Here is a 12,082-nt window from a genome sequence, read left to right on the forward strand (position 1 = left end):
AAGAGGGTGTCAGATCTCATTACGGATGGTTGTGAGGCACCATGTGGTTGCTGGGATTTGAACTCAGGACCTTCAGAAGAGCAGTCCATGCTCTTAACAGCTGAGCCATCTCCGCAGCCCCTTTAAAGAACTTTCTTAGAAAACTTTTAGCGAGAACTCAAAAGTAAAGGCATTGGGAGTAATAGCACTGGGAGAAAAAGCAATAGGAGCAAGCGTGTTACATCAGAGGAGGAGGAGGAGAGAGCAATTAGAAGAATGCAAAGTGGAATAACTTAGAAATTATAAGGCAACTTTAAAAAGTAAGAGAGCAACATGCAGAATGCAGAGGGAAAGAGGAAAAAAGAAGCTGCAGAGAGAGCAGGAGCAGCAGGCAGGCGTCTCCTGACCATGGTGGAGAACAGGTCTTTTCTTAATAGCAAGACAGGCTTAGTCTTACTACAGAGAACAGAGCTCTCTTCCTACAGACTTGGGCTTAAATCATTTAGCAATAAAAGAGTAGAAGCTCTTTCCTTCCCTGTGCAATAAAGACTGGAGCTCGTCTGGCATCCAGAATGACTGAGTTCTTTCTGCATTGGCGCTTGGTCTTTTGCTCCATATACATATCTAAGTATGGATGTGTGTGTGTGTGTGTGTGTGTGCGCGCGCGCGCACTTTTGTGTAAATATGTAATTATGAGATAAGTATGTAGCTGTATCCAACTGGTTTGAAAAGAGATGTATGAATGTGTAATTATATGAATTTGTGAGTTTAGCCATATTTGCTTGTGTAAAAGTTTTTCCTTTTGCTAGTGTAACTCTCTTCTCCTGGTTTGATAGACGTTTATTGCTTCAAACTTTCCCCAAGTCTGGCAAGTGAGAGGCATCTGGACTATAGGGAAAAGGCTATAGCAATTAATCCTTTACTTAATCCTCTGCTGTTTTATGATGAGGTGCTAAACACCAGAGACTGCAGCTTCTGGTCTCAGAAACTCAGACAGGCAAATCAACTACCACAGCAAAGTGACTTAGACTTAAGATCGGTAAACATTTTTATTTTATTTTATTTTTTTGGTTTTTTGGATTTGGTTTTTTCGAGACAGGGTTTCTCTGTATAGCCCCAGCTGTCCTGGAACTCACTCTGTAGACTAGGCTCGCCTCGAACTCAGAAATCCGCCTGCCTCTGCCTCCCAGAGTGCTGGGATTACAGGCATGTGCCACCACCGCCCGGCCGGTAAACATTTTATTATTAAACAACAATCCTAAATATCTTGCAAGGCCAAGTTTTGGCCCCTCTAAAATTCTTTCCCCCTCTGCGACCAAGAAAGAAGAATCGCAGGGGCTGGCCCCAGCATTCAGTGAACAGTAAATGTAACTGATGGCTAAGAAGAAGCATCATTTCACTTCCTCACCACTAGTCTATACAGTGGGGTCTGAGCTGAACTCAAGCAGAGTCATCAAACAGATGAAGTGTTTACAGCGACATGCTCATTGCCATAATAGAGAAGTTTTAGAGATGAAAGCTTGAAGAATATATATCCATTCTCTTGGATCTATAAAATTCTACCCCTAGCCGGGCGGTGGTGGCACACTCCTGTAATCCCAGCACTCTGGGAGGCAGAGGCAGGTGGATTTTTGAGTTCGAGGCCAGCCTGGACTACAGAGTGAGTTCCAGGACAGCCAGGGCTACACAGAGAAACCCTGTCTCGAAAAAACCAAATCCAAAAAAAAAAAAAAATTCTACCCCTAGATCAAATCTAGATCAATACAAAATTAGCAACAAAGTACTGATTCTTTACGGAATTTTTTTTTTTTTTTTTTGGTTTTTTGGATTTGGATTTTTCGAGACAGGGTTTCTCTGTTTAGCCCTGGCTCTCCTGGAACTCACTCTGTAGACCAGGCTGGCCTCAAACTCAGAGATCCACCTGCCTCTGTCTCTCAGAGTGCTGGGATTTCAGGCGTGTGCCACCACCGCCCGACTACGGATTTTTTTTTTAATATGATGTCAAGAATCTACCTAAAACCCTATGAAAATGATGACTATGTATCCTAAAATATGTGTTAGAAGAACTTCATTATATTAATAGTCTTTTTTGCAACATTTAATTTTTTTTTGAGATTTTATTTGTTTTCATTTCATGTATATTCAGTATTTTGCCTACACAAAGGTGTCAGAACTGGAGTTACTGAGCACTGTTATCTACCACATGGGTTCCGAAAATCCAATTCAGGACCTTTTCATAAGCAGCTAAGTGTTCTTAACCACTTTCTAAAGAATTAATTGTGATCTGGACTTGGTAGTATACATCTACAAGGCCAGCAATTGGGAGGCTGAGGCAGAAGGACTGACAAAGGTTTAAAGGAAGCTTGTCTACACAGCGAGTATCAAGAAAGCCATGCTTATACTGCAAGACCCTATCTCAAATAAACACACAGTCAAAATAACAATGACAACAACAAAACAGGTAAGTATCTGAATAAAACAAAGAAATTAATCTTTGTGCCTGGATATCTAAGAAAAGGAAACAGACAAAGACCTTAGCAAGCAGAACTAACTGGTATGGTTACAGTGAGTTTACAGTAAAATATAAAAAAAGCTTCCAAAAGTAGCTGAGGGTCTGGGATAGTGATACAGATTTACAAACTATTTTATAAAAATGAGACCTGAAAGTCAATGACACAGGTCAAAGGATCAAAGGAAGACAAGGTTAAAAGCAAACCTTGGGAAATTCTATACTGAAGATACGAAACGAAATACATGCAGAGGTGGGGAGGGGAAGAGAGAGACAGACAGAGACAAGAGGTAGGAAGCAAGCAGAGCCTTCTACGAATGACTTCTCTGTCTCTTGTTCTGTGTTTTATCTTCTGGGACAGGGTCTCAATGTAGCCCAGGCTTGTCTCCAACTCACTATGTAGCCCAGGATGACTTTAAACTTTTGATTCTCCCAAGTGCTGGGATTACAGGCATGTGCCACAACATTAGGCATAATTTTTGCTTTATCAGAGCCTATATCTTTAAAGAATAAAACAATAGATGAGTTTAGAGTTAGCATAAATGCATGTAGAATATGACAGATACTGACTATTGTTTGTATTGAAAAGTGTTCGTTTGGGGAAGAAACGTTGTCATGACCAGTTATGTCATGTCCATGACTCTAGGACAGGGTTATCTTCAGCTCACCTCACAACTCCTAAGACGGCAGGCCCACATGGGTGTGTTACAAGAAAGTGGCTGGAGAGGAGACAGCAGAGGTTCTTCAAGAATTCTGGGAGGAGAGGAACAGATATAAATACATAGTTATGCACACACATGACATTCAACTCCATTCCCTTTACTTTGTATGTGTGTGTAATATTGTAGTGTATGGGCACACATGTGTATACACACATGAAGTGAAACCAGAGACTGATGTCTGATGTTTTCCATAGTCACTCTTCACCTTATTTTTGAGACTGGTCTAGAGCTTATCAAGTCTGCAAACCAAATGATAATGTAAACCTAAATCTGTGAGATACTAGTAAGGGTGCTAAGAGGGGAGTGTGCGCCCCTAAGTTCCTACATTAAAAGGACAGAGGTATTGTAGATACACAACCTGATGGCAAACCTCTAGAACTGGGAAAACAAGGACCAGCCAATCCCAAAGCAGTGACGGGAAGAAATAACAAAGGGCAGGGCAGAAATTAATAAAACAGAGATGAAAATGGCCAAAAAAATTCTTAAAGAGGTAGTTTTTGAAAAGATAAATAAAAGTGACATACCTTAAGCAAATTAACCAGAGAAAGAGACAGACAACCAAAATTATTAAGATTAGAAGAAAAAGTGGACATGACAGCACACACTGAGGAAATCTAATGAACCACGAGGACAAACTTTGAAAATTTATATTCTACTAAATTGGAAAATCTAAAAGGACGAATTATAGTTGCACATGACCTACCAAAATTAAGTCTTAACAACTAATGAGATCAAAGCAGCAATCACAGAACTTCCCACAAAAAAAACAAAAACAAAAACAATCCCTGGTACAGATGTAAAGAAAATGTATTACATTGCCTTCAGCTGAGAGTGTGTATGAGTGTGTCGGGTCGCCGGCCTAGTCTTCAGCTGAGAGTGTGGATGAGTGTGTCAGGTCGCCTGCCTAGTCTTCAGCTGAGAGTGTATATGAGTGTGTCGGGTTGCCTGCCTAGTCTTCAGCTGAAAGTGTATATGAGTGTGTCGGGTTGCCTGCCTAGTCTTCAGCTGAGAGTGTATATGAGTGTGTCGGGTCGCCTGCCTAGTCTTCAGCTGAGAGTGTGGATGAGTGTCAGGTCACTTGCCTGGTATGCAAGAGGCCCTGGGTTTGTGTTCAAGCACTGAAAAACATAAAAGACCAAACAAATGGCTCACAATATAGTGTCTTATTTAAAAATCTTTTCATAGAACAAAGGAATACAAACACATAACAACATACTTTACGGAAGGGGCTGGAGAGATGGCTCAGCTTTTAAGAGCTCTTCCAGGGGACCTAGGTTCAATTCCCAGCACAACATGGTGGCTAACAAGTTTTAACTTTCCTTGCAGGGACCTGCTGCCCTCTTATGTCCTCCACAGGCACTAAAGTACAGTGCGCAGACATGGGCACATAGAAAAATAAATAAATCTCAATGAAAAAGGTTTTACAAAAAGTTACTTTACATATTTTTCTAAAATTATCATGGAAAGTATTATTTTTAGAAAAAGGGGAAAACTGAAGTAGGAAGTTTGCAGAAAATAGGCCATATTTTAGTGGTTGGGTGGGAAAATGTTTGGCTAGCATACTCAAGACTTTGTACTCAATTTTCAGAACCACCACCACCCACCCACCCATCAGCCCATGCCCCCCAATACTAGCAAAAACCATTTTAAGCACTTTATCATGTAGAAATTATATCTATAAAACATAGTCAAACCATTTAAAATTTTTAGGATCTGGAATGAATATCTTTAGTCTAAATACTTTCGATGTTTCACACTGCTCCAAAAGTACAGGAAAGTGTCCCCTTGTTGTCAAGATGCACTAAAATAAATGAAGATACATTAAAGAAGTTTTCTTCTCTCTGAATTTCTTATCTTTTCTATGGTCTGCCAGCTTTAGGTGTGATCTTTTCAAAACAGACTTCCATTGTGAGGCCAAAGACAAGCTCCTTCTTTCCATGATTCACCTGGTCCCTGGCTTCTTGGGTACCATGAGGGCTGCTTGTGAGCGAAGGCTGTGATTCCTGGTGCTGTCTTCTAGAGCATCTGCTCTTATGGCTGCTAAGCTCCCACCAGTGGATTTCTCTTCAGAGATATCTTAACAACAACAACAACAACAAAAGAAAACAATAACAACAAAAATACATTTGTAATTGAATAATACGACAATTACTTAGCTAGATTTTAAATCTTTTCAATAGGAAAAAGAATAATATTTCTAAAGTTAAAAAAATCCAAAACTTTAAATGCTTTATTGAGACTCTGACTGATAAACTTATTTACTTTTATGTTGTATGTAATTCACTTTTTATACTCATATTTAATAGCTATGATTTTTTTAAAGATTTATTTATTTATTATTATATGTAAGTACACTGTAGCTGTCTTTAGACACACCAGAAGAGGGTATCAAATCTCTTTACGGATGGTTGTGAGCCACCATGTGGTTGCTGGGATTTGAACTCAGGACCTTTGGAAGAGCAGTCAGTGCTCTTAACCACTGAGCCATCTCTCCAGCCCCAATAGCTATGATTTTAAAATAGTACAAATAACTGTACTATTTTAAAATCATATATAACATGAAAATCAAAAATTACTTATATATTGTGTCTATGTTTCTACAAGCCATGTTTTTGGTTTAACTTTCAATGTCAGTTAATGAAGACAATATATAAAACAAAAGCAAAAATAACTATCCTAAACCACTATTTCTAAAAGAACAACACAACAGTGTAGCAGTGAAGTTAAAAAGAGATTAAATTATATTACAAAGGGAAGGAAGAAAAAGAAAATTAAAAGGGATATTACCAAATAGGTGGGGAGGTATGGGCCGGGATGGGGGTGGGAGGCTGGGGAATCCTAACTCTCTGAATGTGAAGCAAATGGGAGAAAGCAGAAGACTCAAACAACAGTTAGAGAAAGGAATGGATCTCAGAGCTAACAAAGATATCAATAAAATGCAAATATAAAAAGTTACTGTAGCTAAGTACTATATTGTGCTACTGCTGTTAATTCTTTTGTTGCTGCTATAATTTACAATAATTTCTTTTGTGCTCACTGGTCATTTGGGAGGAAGCAAGAGTCAGCCAGCTTCACAGAATCCCAAAATGAAATAGACAACTAACCTAAATGGCAGTTGAAAAACGAACTTAAGATTTATTTGGGCTAAAAAGCTGATCACTCAGTTCACAATCTTACCTAAACAACTGAAGTTACTGTGGTCTTCCATAGGAAATGTTCTAGAGTCTGACCTTAGTCTTCAAAGCACCCATTCCACATGGACTCACCTTGAGGACTATGCACTTCTGCAAACGGCTCCTGAGGTATAACCACTTGCTCCATCCCTGTCTGGGAAGATGGAATTATATTAAGCACCTGTCAGTTTTCTCAAGAGCTTGTAGTGATCATCTTGGAGGGATTAAACAAATACATATGCCATTCTGATTAATCAGAATTATTAATTTATTTAAGTACACATCTACTTCCATGATGGAATATATAACTTTACTCTATAGATACAACCCTGAGACATATGCCAATTGTTTTAATGTCCCATGGCTAACAAGTGGTAAAGCTAAGACTCAAAAAAATCAGTTTGACATAGCCTATGGTCTCAGGCACTATGTTCTTAATGATAGCTCATGCATGGAGTTTAGTAACATACAGAGTAAAAAGCCAGCTTGGGCTGCATGAAACCCTGACTCAACATAAAAAGTAACTTACAAGTAAACACTAGTTATGTATTATAGCCAGCTCATCTCAAACACCAGACTGCCTACACATGAGCAGCTAAGAACTGTTTTAAATAGTATTAGTACTCTTCGTGCTCCAAAAGGAAAAATAAAACAATACAAAACAAAACAAAACAAAACAAGGTTGCCTGGGTGGTGGTGGTGGGCATGCCTTTAGTTCCAGCAGGCAGAAATAAAGGATATCTGAGTTCAAGGCCAGCCTGGTCTACAGAGTGAGTTCCAGGACAGCCAGGGCTACACAGAGAAACCCTGTCCTAGAAAACCAAATGAAGCTGGGCAGAGGTGGTGCACGCTTTTAATCCCAGCACTTGGGAAGCAGAGGCAGGCAGATTTCTGAGTTCGAGGCCAGCCTGGTCTACAGACTGAGTTCCAGGAATGCCAGGGCTACACAGAGAAACCCTGTCTCGAAAAACCAAAACAAAATGAAACAAAAAACAAAAAACAAAATGAATAAACAATAAATAAATGCAAAACAAGTCTAAGAAAAGAATATTTCCAATATAATGTATAAGTCAATAGTATCAAAAAGCTAAGGTTGGTTCCCTACCATTGCCACGTGCCCGTCCCCAGCTCAGGCGGACTCCCACTGTAAAGGGGCAGGCCATCACAACCTGAAGAACAGGTCCAGGCCAAGCAAGCCAGGAGAACAGGTGAACTCAGGCAGACATTCCCTGCTGGACCAGATACCACACCACCACCAGAACCACAGAGAGGCAGCTCATCCCTCCACTCTCTCAAGAACTCCCACATCCCTCCCTATCACCTTATCCAAATGCGCAGTGACCCCCTGCTGCACCAAAGGCCAGGCTCACTGCCAGAAGTCCAGCCCCAACTTGGACAGAATCTTACTTCTGGATCAGAGGTTACTTCAGTTGCCAGAAATCCAGGCCACAAAGACCAGAATGAGGAAACAGAAAGCAAGGAATAAAAACACCCATTCAAAAAAGTCAAACTCCGAAATCAGAACCTAGACCTATAATTATCCCAAACACAGATGTCTAAAACACTAGTGTAAGAACATAATCATAACAGCCAGGACAATATATTCCAAATCAGCTGAAGCACACAAAAATGACCTTAAAACCAACCTCATGACGCTGATAGACACACATAATGAGGAAATGGAAAGAATCAAAGAATTCTAATCCTAGGGATAGGAACCACGCGCCTGTAATCCCAGCACTCTGGGAGGCAGAGGCAGGCAGACTTCTGAGTTTGAGGCCAGCCTGGTCTACAGAGTGAGTTCCAAGACAGCTAGGGCTATACAGAGAAATCTTGTCTCAAAAAAACCAAATCCAAAAAACCAAAACAAACAAACAAACAAACAAACAAACAAACAAAAAAGGAATTAGAAAAGGAGATGAATCCCAGTTCAGAAATTCAGAAAATATACTTAAAAAATTATAGAAGATTTTTCTAACATAAAGAAGGACATACCTATAAAAGTATAAGAAACTTACAGAACCTCAAATTAACTGGAGCATAAAAGAAAGTTCCCATGCCACAGAATAATCAAGACACTAGACATACAGAACAAAGACAGAATATTAAAACCTGCAAGGGAAAAAGGCCAAGTAACATATAAAGGAAGACCTATTAGAATTATATAAACTTCTCAACAGAGATTCTAAAAGTTAGAAGGACTTGAACAGACTCTAGGAGACCACAGACACCAGCCCATACTATTATAGCCAACAAAACTTTAAATCACTGTGTATGGAGAAAACAAGTTATTCCATTGACAAAGTCAAATTTAAACACTATCTACAAACCCAACCCTACAGAAGGTACTACAAGGAAAACTCCAACCTGAGGAAGTTAACTACATCCATAAAATAATCTCATAAATAATCTCTTCTATTATACAAGAAGCAGGTGGATTTCTGAGTTCGAGGCCAGCCTGATCTACAGAGTGAGTTCCAGGATAGCCAGAGCTATACAGAGAAACCCTGTCTTGAAAAAAACAAATAAAAAAAACAAAAAACAAACAAACAAACAAACAAAACAAAACAAACAAACAAAAAACCCAAACAGACTGTCCAGGTGCTACACAAGCAAGACAACAAGTGTTGGCCTTTCAAAGGTTCCAACTACCGTACCTTTAACACCGTTAACCTGTATAGGTGGAACAATGGTTTATAACAAAAGAAAAATTACACAGTTACTAAAAAGGCAGTTAATTTCCAGCTGGGACAGGAACAAAGAACACCTTTTGCAAGTGCCAGTAAGCTCATCTCCATGTATGCAACCCTGACCAATACTGAACTAGATGACATTCTAATTATGGATATTCTGTTTATTGGCGAATTGGCAACCAGGGACTGTATATATAGCCAAAAGGAGTCCACCCACATTTGCCTGTTGTCTTCTATTGCAAACATTTTCCATATACATAAATATTCTCTCCTTGAGAAACAAATCTGGACATTTTATGAGGCATGGAGAACCTTGAACTCAGTCATTGTCAACCACCCTATGGTAATAAGGATGCTCCTTCAATGATGGATTGGGTCCGTGGCAGAGTCCTTCACAGGTTTAGTCATGAAGAAAAGGTTTAACAGTGGAACTGGTACCTATCTGAATTCCTTCATGACCAGGATGTGGCCTTCCCACACTGAGAAAATAGCTCAGTTGCCTAATCTGCTCACTCACTCCTCCCCAAAAGAGGCACCTATTGAAGTGTGGGGACTGAGGGGATAGTCACAACATTTGGCTAATGCATGGTTTACTGATGATTTATCAACCATTGAAGGAATAGAAACTAATGGAAAGTGGCAGCCTATAGACTCGGGATGGAATGGCCAATGCTGAGGAAGGAATCACAAAATCAGTGCAGCGCTACTGGCTATAAGACAAACAACCAGGAAAGCAACGGGGAAATCTCTGTTTTCTCCAGGTCATGGTGTGTGTGCAATGATGTAGGTCAGCGAAATGGAAAGCCACCAACTGGCAGATAAGTGGCAAAGATATTGTTGTGCCAGGAAGCATTTGCAAACCCCAAAAGACCACCCAGGAGCCAACTCTGATGCAATTGCACTAGAGTCTCTTTATTTAGGCTCAAACTTGGGCCACCATTTCAGAACGGGAAGGTGCAGCCCTGAGCCCAGTTTCAGGCAAGCAATTACAGAGGCAAGCAAACAAGCAGTGGGGCAGGGGTATACATATGATTGTACTGGCACCTATACAACTGGGGGGACCATTATGTCCTTTAACATAATCAGCTGGTTCTGAGAGCCAAACCATAAACTTAACTTCTGTTTTCCTCCTCATTGGTGCTTGTTAGGAAGTGAAGTGTAAAGGGTGGGCTTGTAACCTGGGGGTGCATATTTGTTGGGTAATAACCTGGGAACTGGTGCTAGACGCTGGTTTATTTTTTAGGAGTAGCCTAAAAAATAGTTCTGGGTGATGGATTATTAGTTAACTTGAGTTCAACCTTAGGCTAGGTTCTGTATGATGGAGTCTGAACCCAAAAGATCTGGTCTCTCAATATCTGGTCATAGGAGGCATAAATGGAATTGGCAAAAGCTAGAAAACTTAGCAAACATAAAATTTATGTAGCAAATATAGGTAAGATGGACAAAACATCAAAACATCTGGAAATAATAAAATATTGGACAAATTACCATGTAAGTCCAGAATATTAAAATTTGTTGAATAAATCAACAAAATAGATTACACATTTGAAAAACTTGAAAGTTTACCCCTAACACCAAAAAATAAGGGGTAATGGAGAACCAAATTAAACGAGGCCAACACTATGAGAAAAACTATGACAAGGAATCCACAGCCAGGAGGGGTTCACAGTCCCAGCGCTTAGGAGGCAGAGGCAGGCACACAGGAGTTACAGGGATGTAAATTAACAGCTGATTGTAAAAGATAGGCTGAAATTCAAAAGGAATGTTCTTTGTAATCTAAAAATAAATACACTTGAACCTTGAATTTATCTATAAAATGAAAGAGGAATAAAGGTATATTTACCCACACATACTAAGGTATATTTAGTTTCAAATTTTCAAAAGACTTTTTTTAATTTCAATTGAAAGATAATACTTTTACTATTGCCAAAATACATTTTGCTCTAGTGAAGACACAACATGCCAAAAAAGGAACAACCCAGAGTTAGAGTTTGGGCAGGGTTTTGTTTTTATCTTTCCAGGAGAATAAAAGTACCCAACCAAGGTGTCCAGAAACCACTGGACAAGTGAAACATCTGAAGAAAGAAGATGGGTCATCAGGAGAAAGCGTCCCAAGAAAACGAGTAAATTAAACTGGCCAAGTGGTATCGCTCACCCCCAGCTCATCTCTGCTGCCCTCTACAGATACAAGCGGCAAAGAGTCTATGTGCTCCCAATTCATTTGAAAATTTGCCAGGAGCCATCTAGGAGAAGTTAAAAACTGGCAGGTGATCTTCCCGAGATGGTTTCCCCATGGACTGTTATAGTTATTGACATATTTACTTCACTAGACAAGGCCAAGAAGATTACATTTCAGGAAAGATTCTTCCTGCTATTAATATGCTTTCCTGTTATTATTATTAAAAATATATAACAATCACTAGGTATTAGCCCACCCTTTTGAGATCTCTGCAAAACAAGGAAGTACTGTTGTTGTACTGTTTTGTAGTGATGCTATAGAGACAAGCAGATTATTTCTTGATTCTTAATGATGATCTCATAAGAATTCCTGAAATTATATTAGTAATTAAGCTCTTCTATATTAAGTCCTCTCTGATACGCAAAATTGCAATGAGAACTCTGCCAGTCTTCAAGTGTCATGAGTTAATTGCTTCTGAGATAGCAAACTGGTATCTCCAACTTAAGAGCACATTCCGAGAGGTTGTAAAATAATTAACCAAAGGTCATAAAAAGAGAACTAAGGATTTACTATAGGTGCAAGGACAGAAGATAAAATATTGACTGGGTTTATCGATACAAAACTTTTCTAATAACTTAGTCACAAAAATAATGGTTTTTAACTTTCAATGAACCTGTTGTGACAGATAATGAATGTCTAGCCAGATAATTACTCTTCGTGGATCTGCATGTAAACATTCTTGGTTGTAAAATTCTTATTTAATTTATGATTTGAATTTATGTTTGAACTTCTGATGACCTTTGGTTAAAAAAATGTGTGTTGGGGGG

At 39.3% G+C, this 12,082-nt stretch overlaps 1 protein-coding gene across 2 annotated transcripts in view; it reads right to left on the reverse strand.

Annotated features, from left to right (window-relative positions):
- Window positions 1–12,082, reverse strand: part of Carf (calcium responsive transcription factor) — a 50,998-nt gene that overhangs the window by 20,955 nt on the left and 17,961 nt on the right. For both annotated transcript variants that reach the window (XM_052192341.1, XM_052192340.1), the window contains exons 6-8: window positions 6,477–6,537; window positions 5,157–5,286; window positions 3,157–3,241 (exon numbers count right to left, since the gene is read on the reverse strand). In XM_052192341.1, the coding sequence (XP_052048301.1) occupies window positions 3,157–3,241; window positions 5,157–5,286; window positions 6,477–6,537 (276 nt within the window). The remainder of the gene's footprint in view (window positions 1–3,156; window positions 3,242–5,156; window positions 5,287–6,476; window positions 6,538–12,082) is intronic.

The sequence above is a fragment of the Apodemus sylvaticus genome, chromosome 9 (genome assembly GCF_947179515.1).
Source record: "Apodemus sylvaticus chromosome 9, mApoSyl1.1, whole genome shotgun sequence".
Taxonomy (NCBI): Eukaryota; Metazoa; Chordata; class Mammalia; order Rodentia; family Muridae; genus Apodemus; species Apodemus sylvaticus.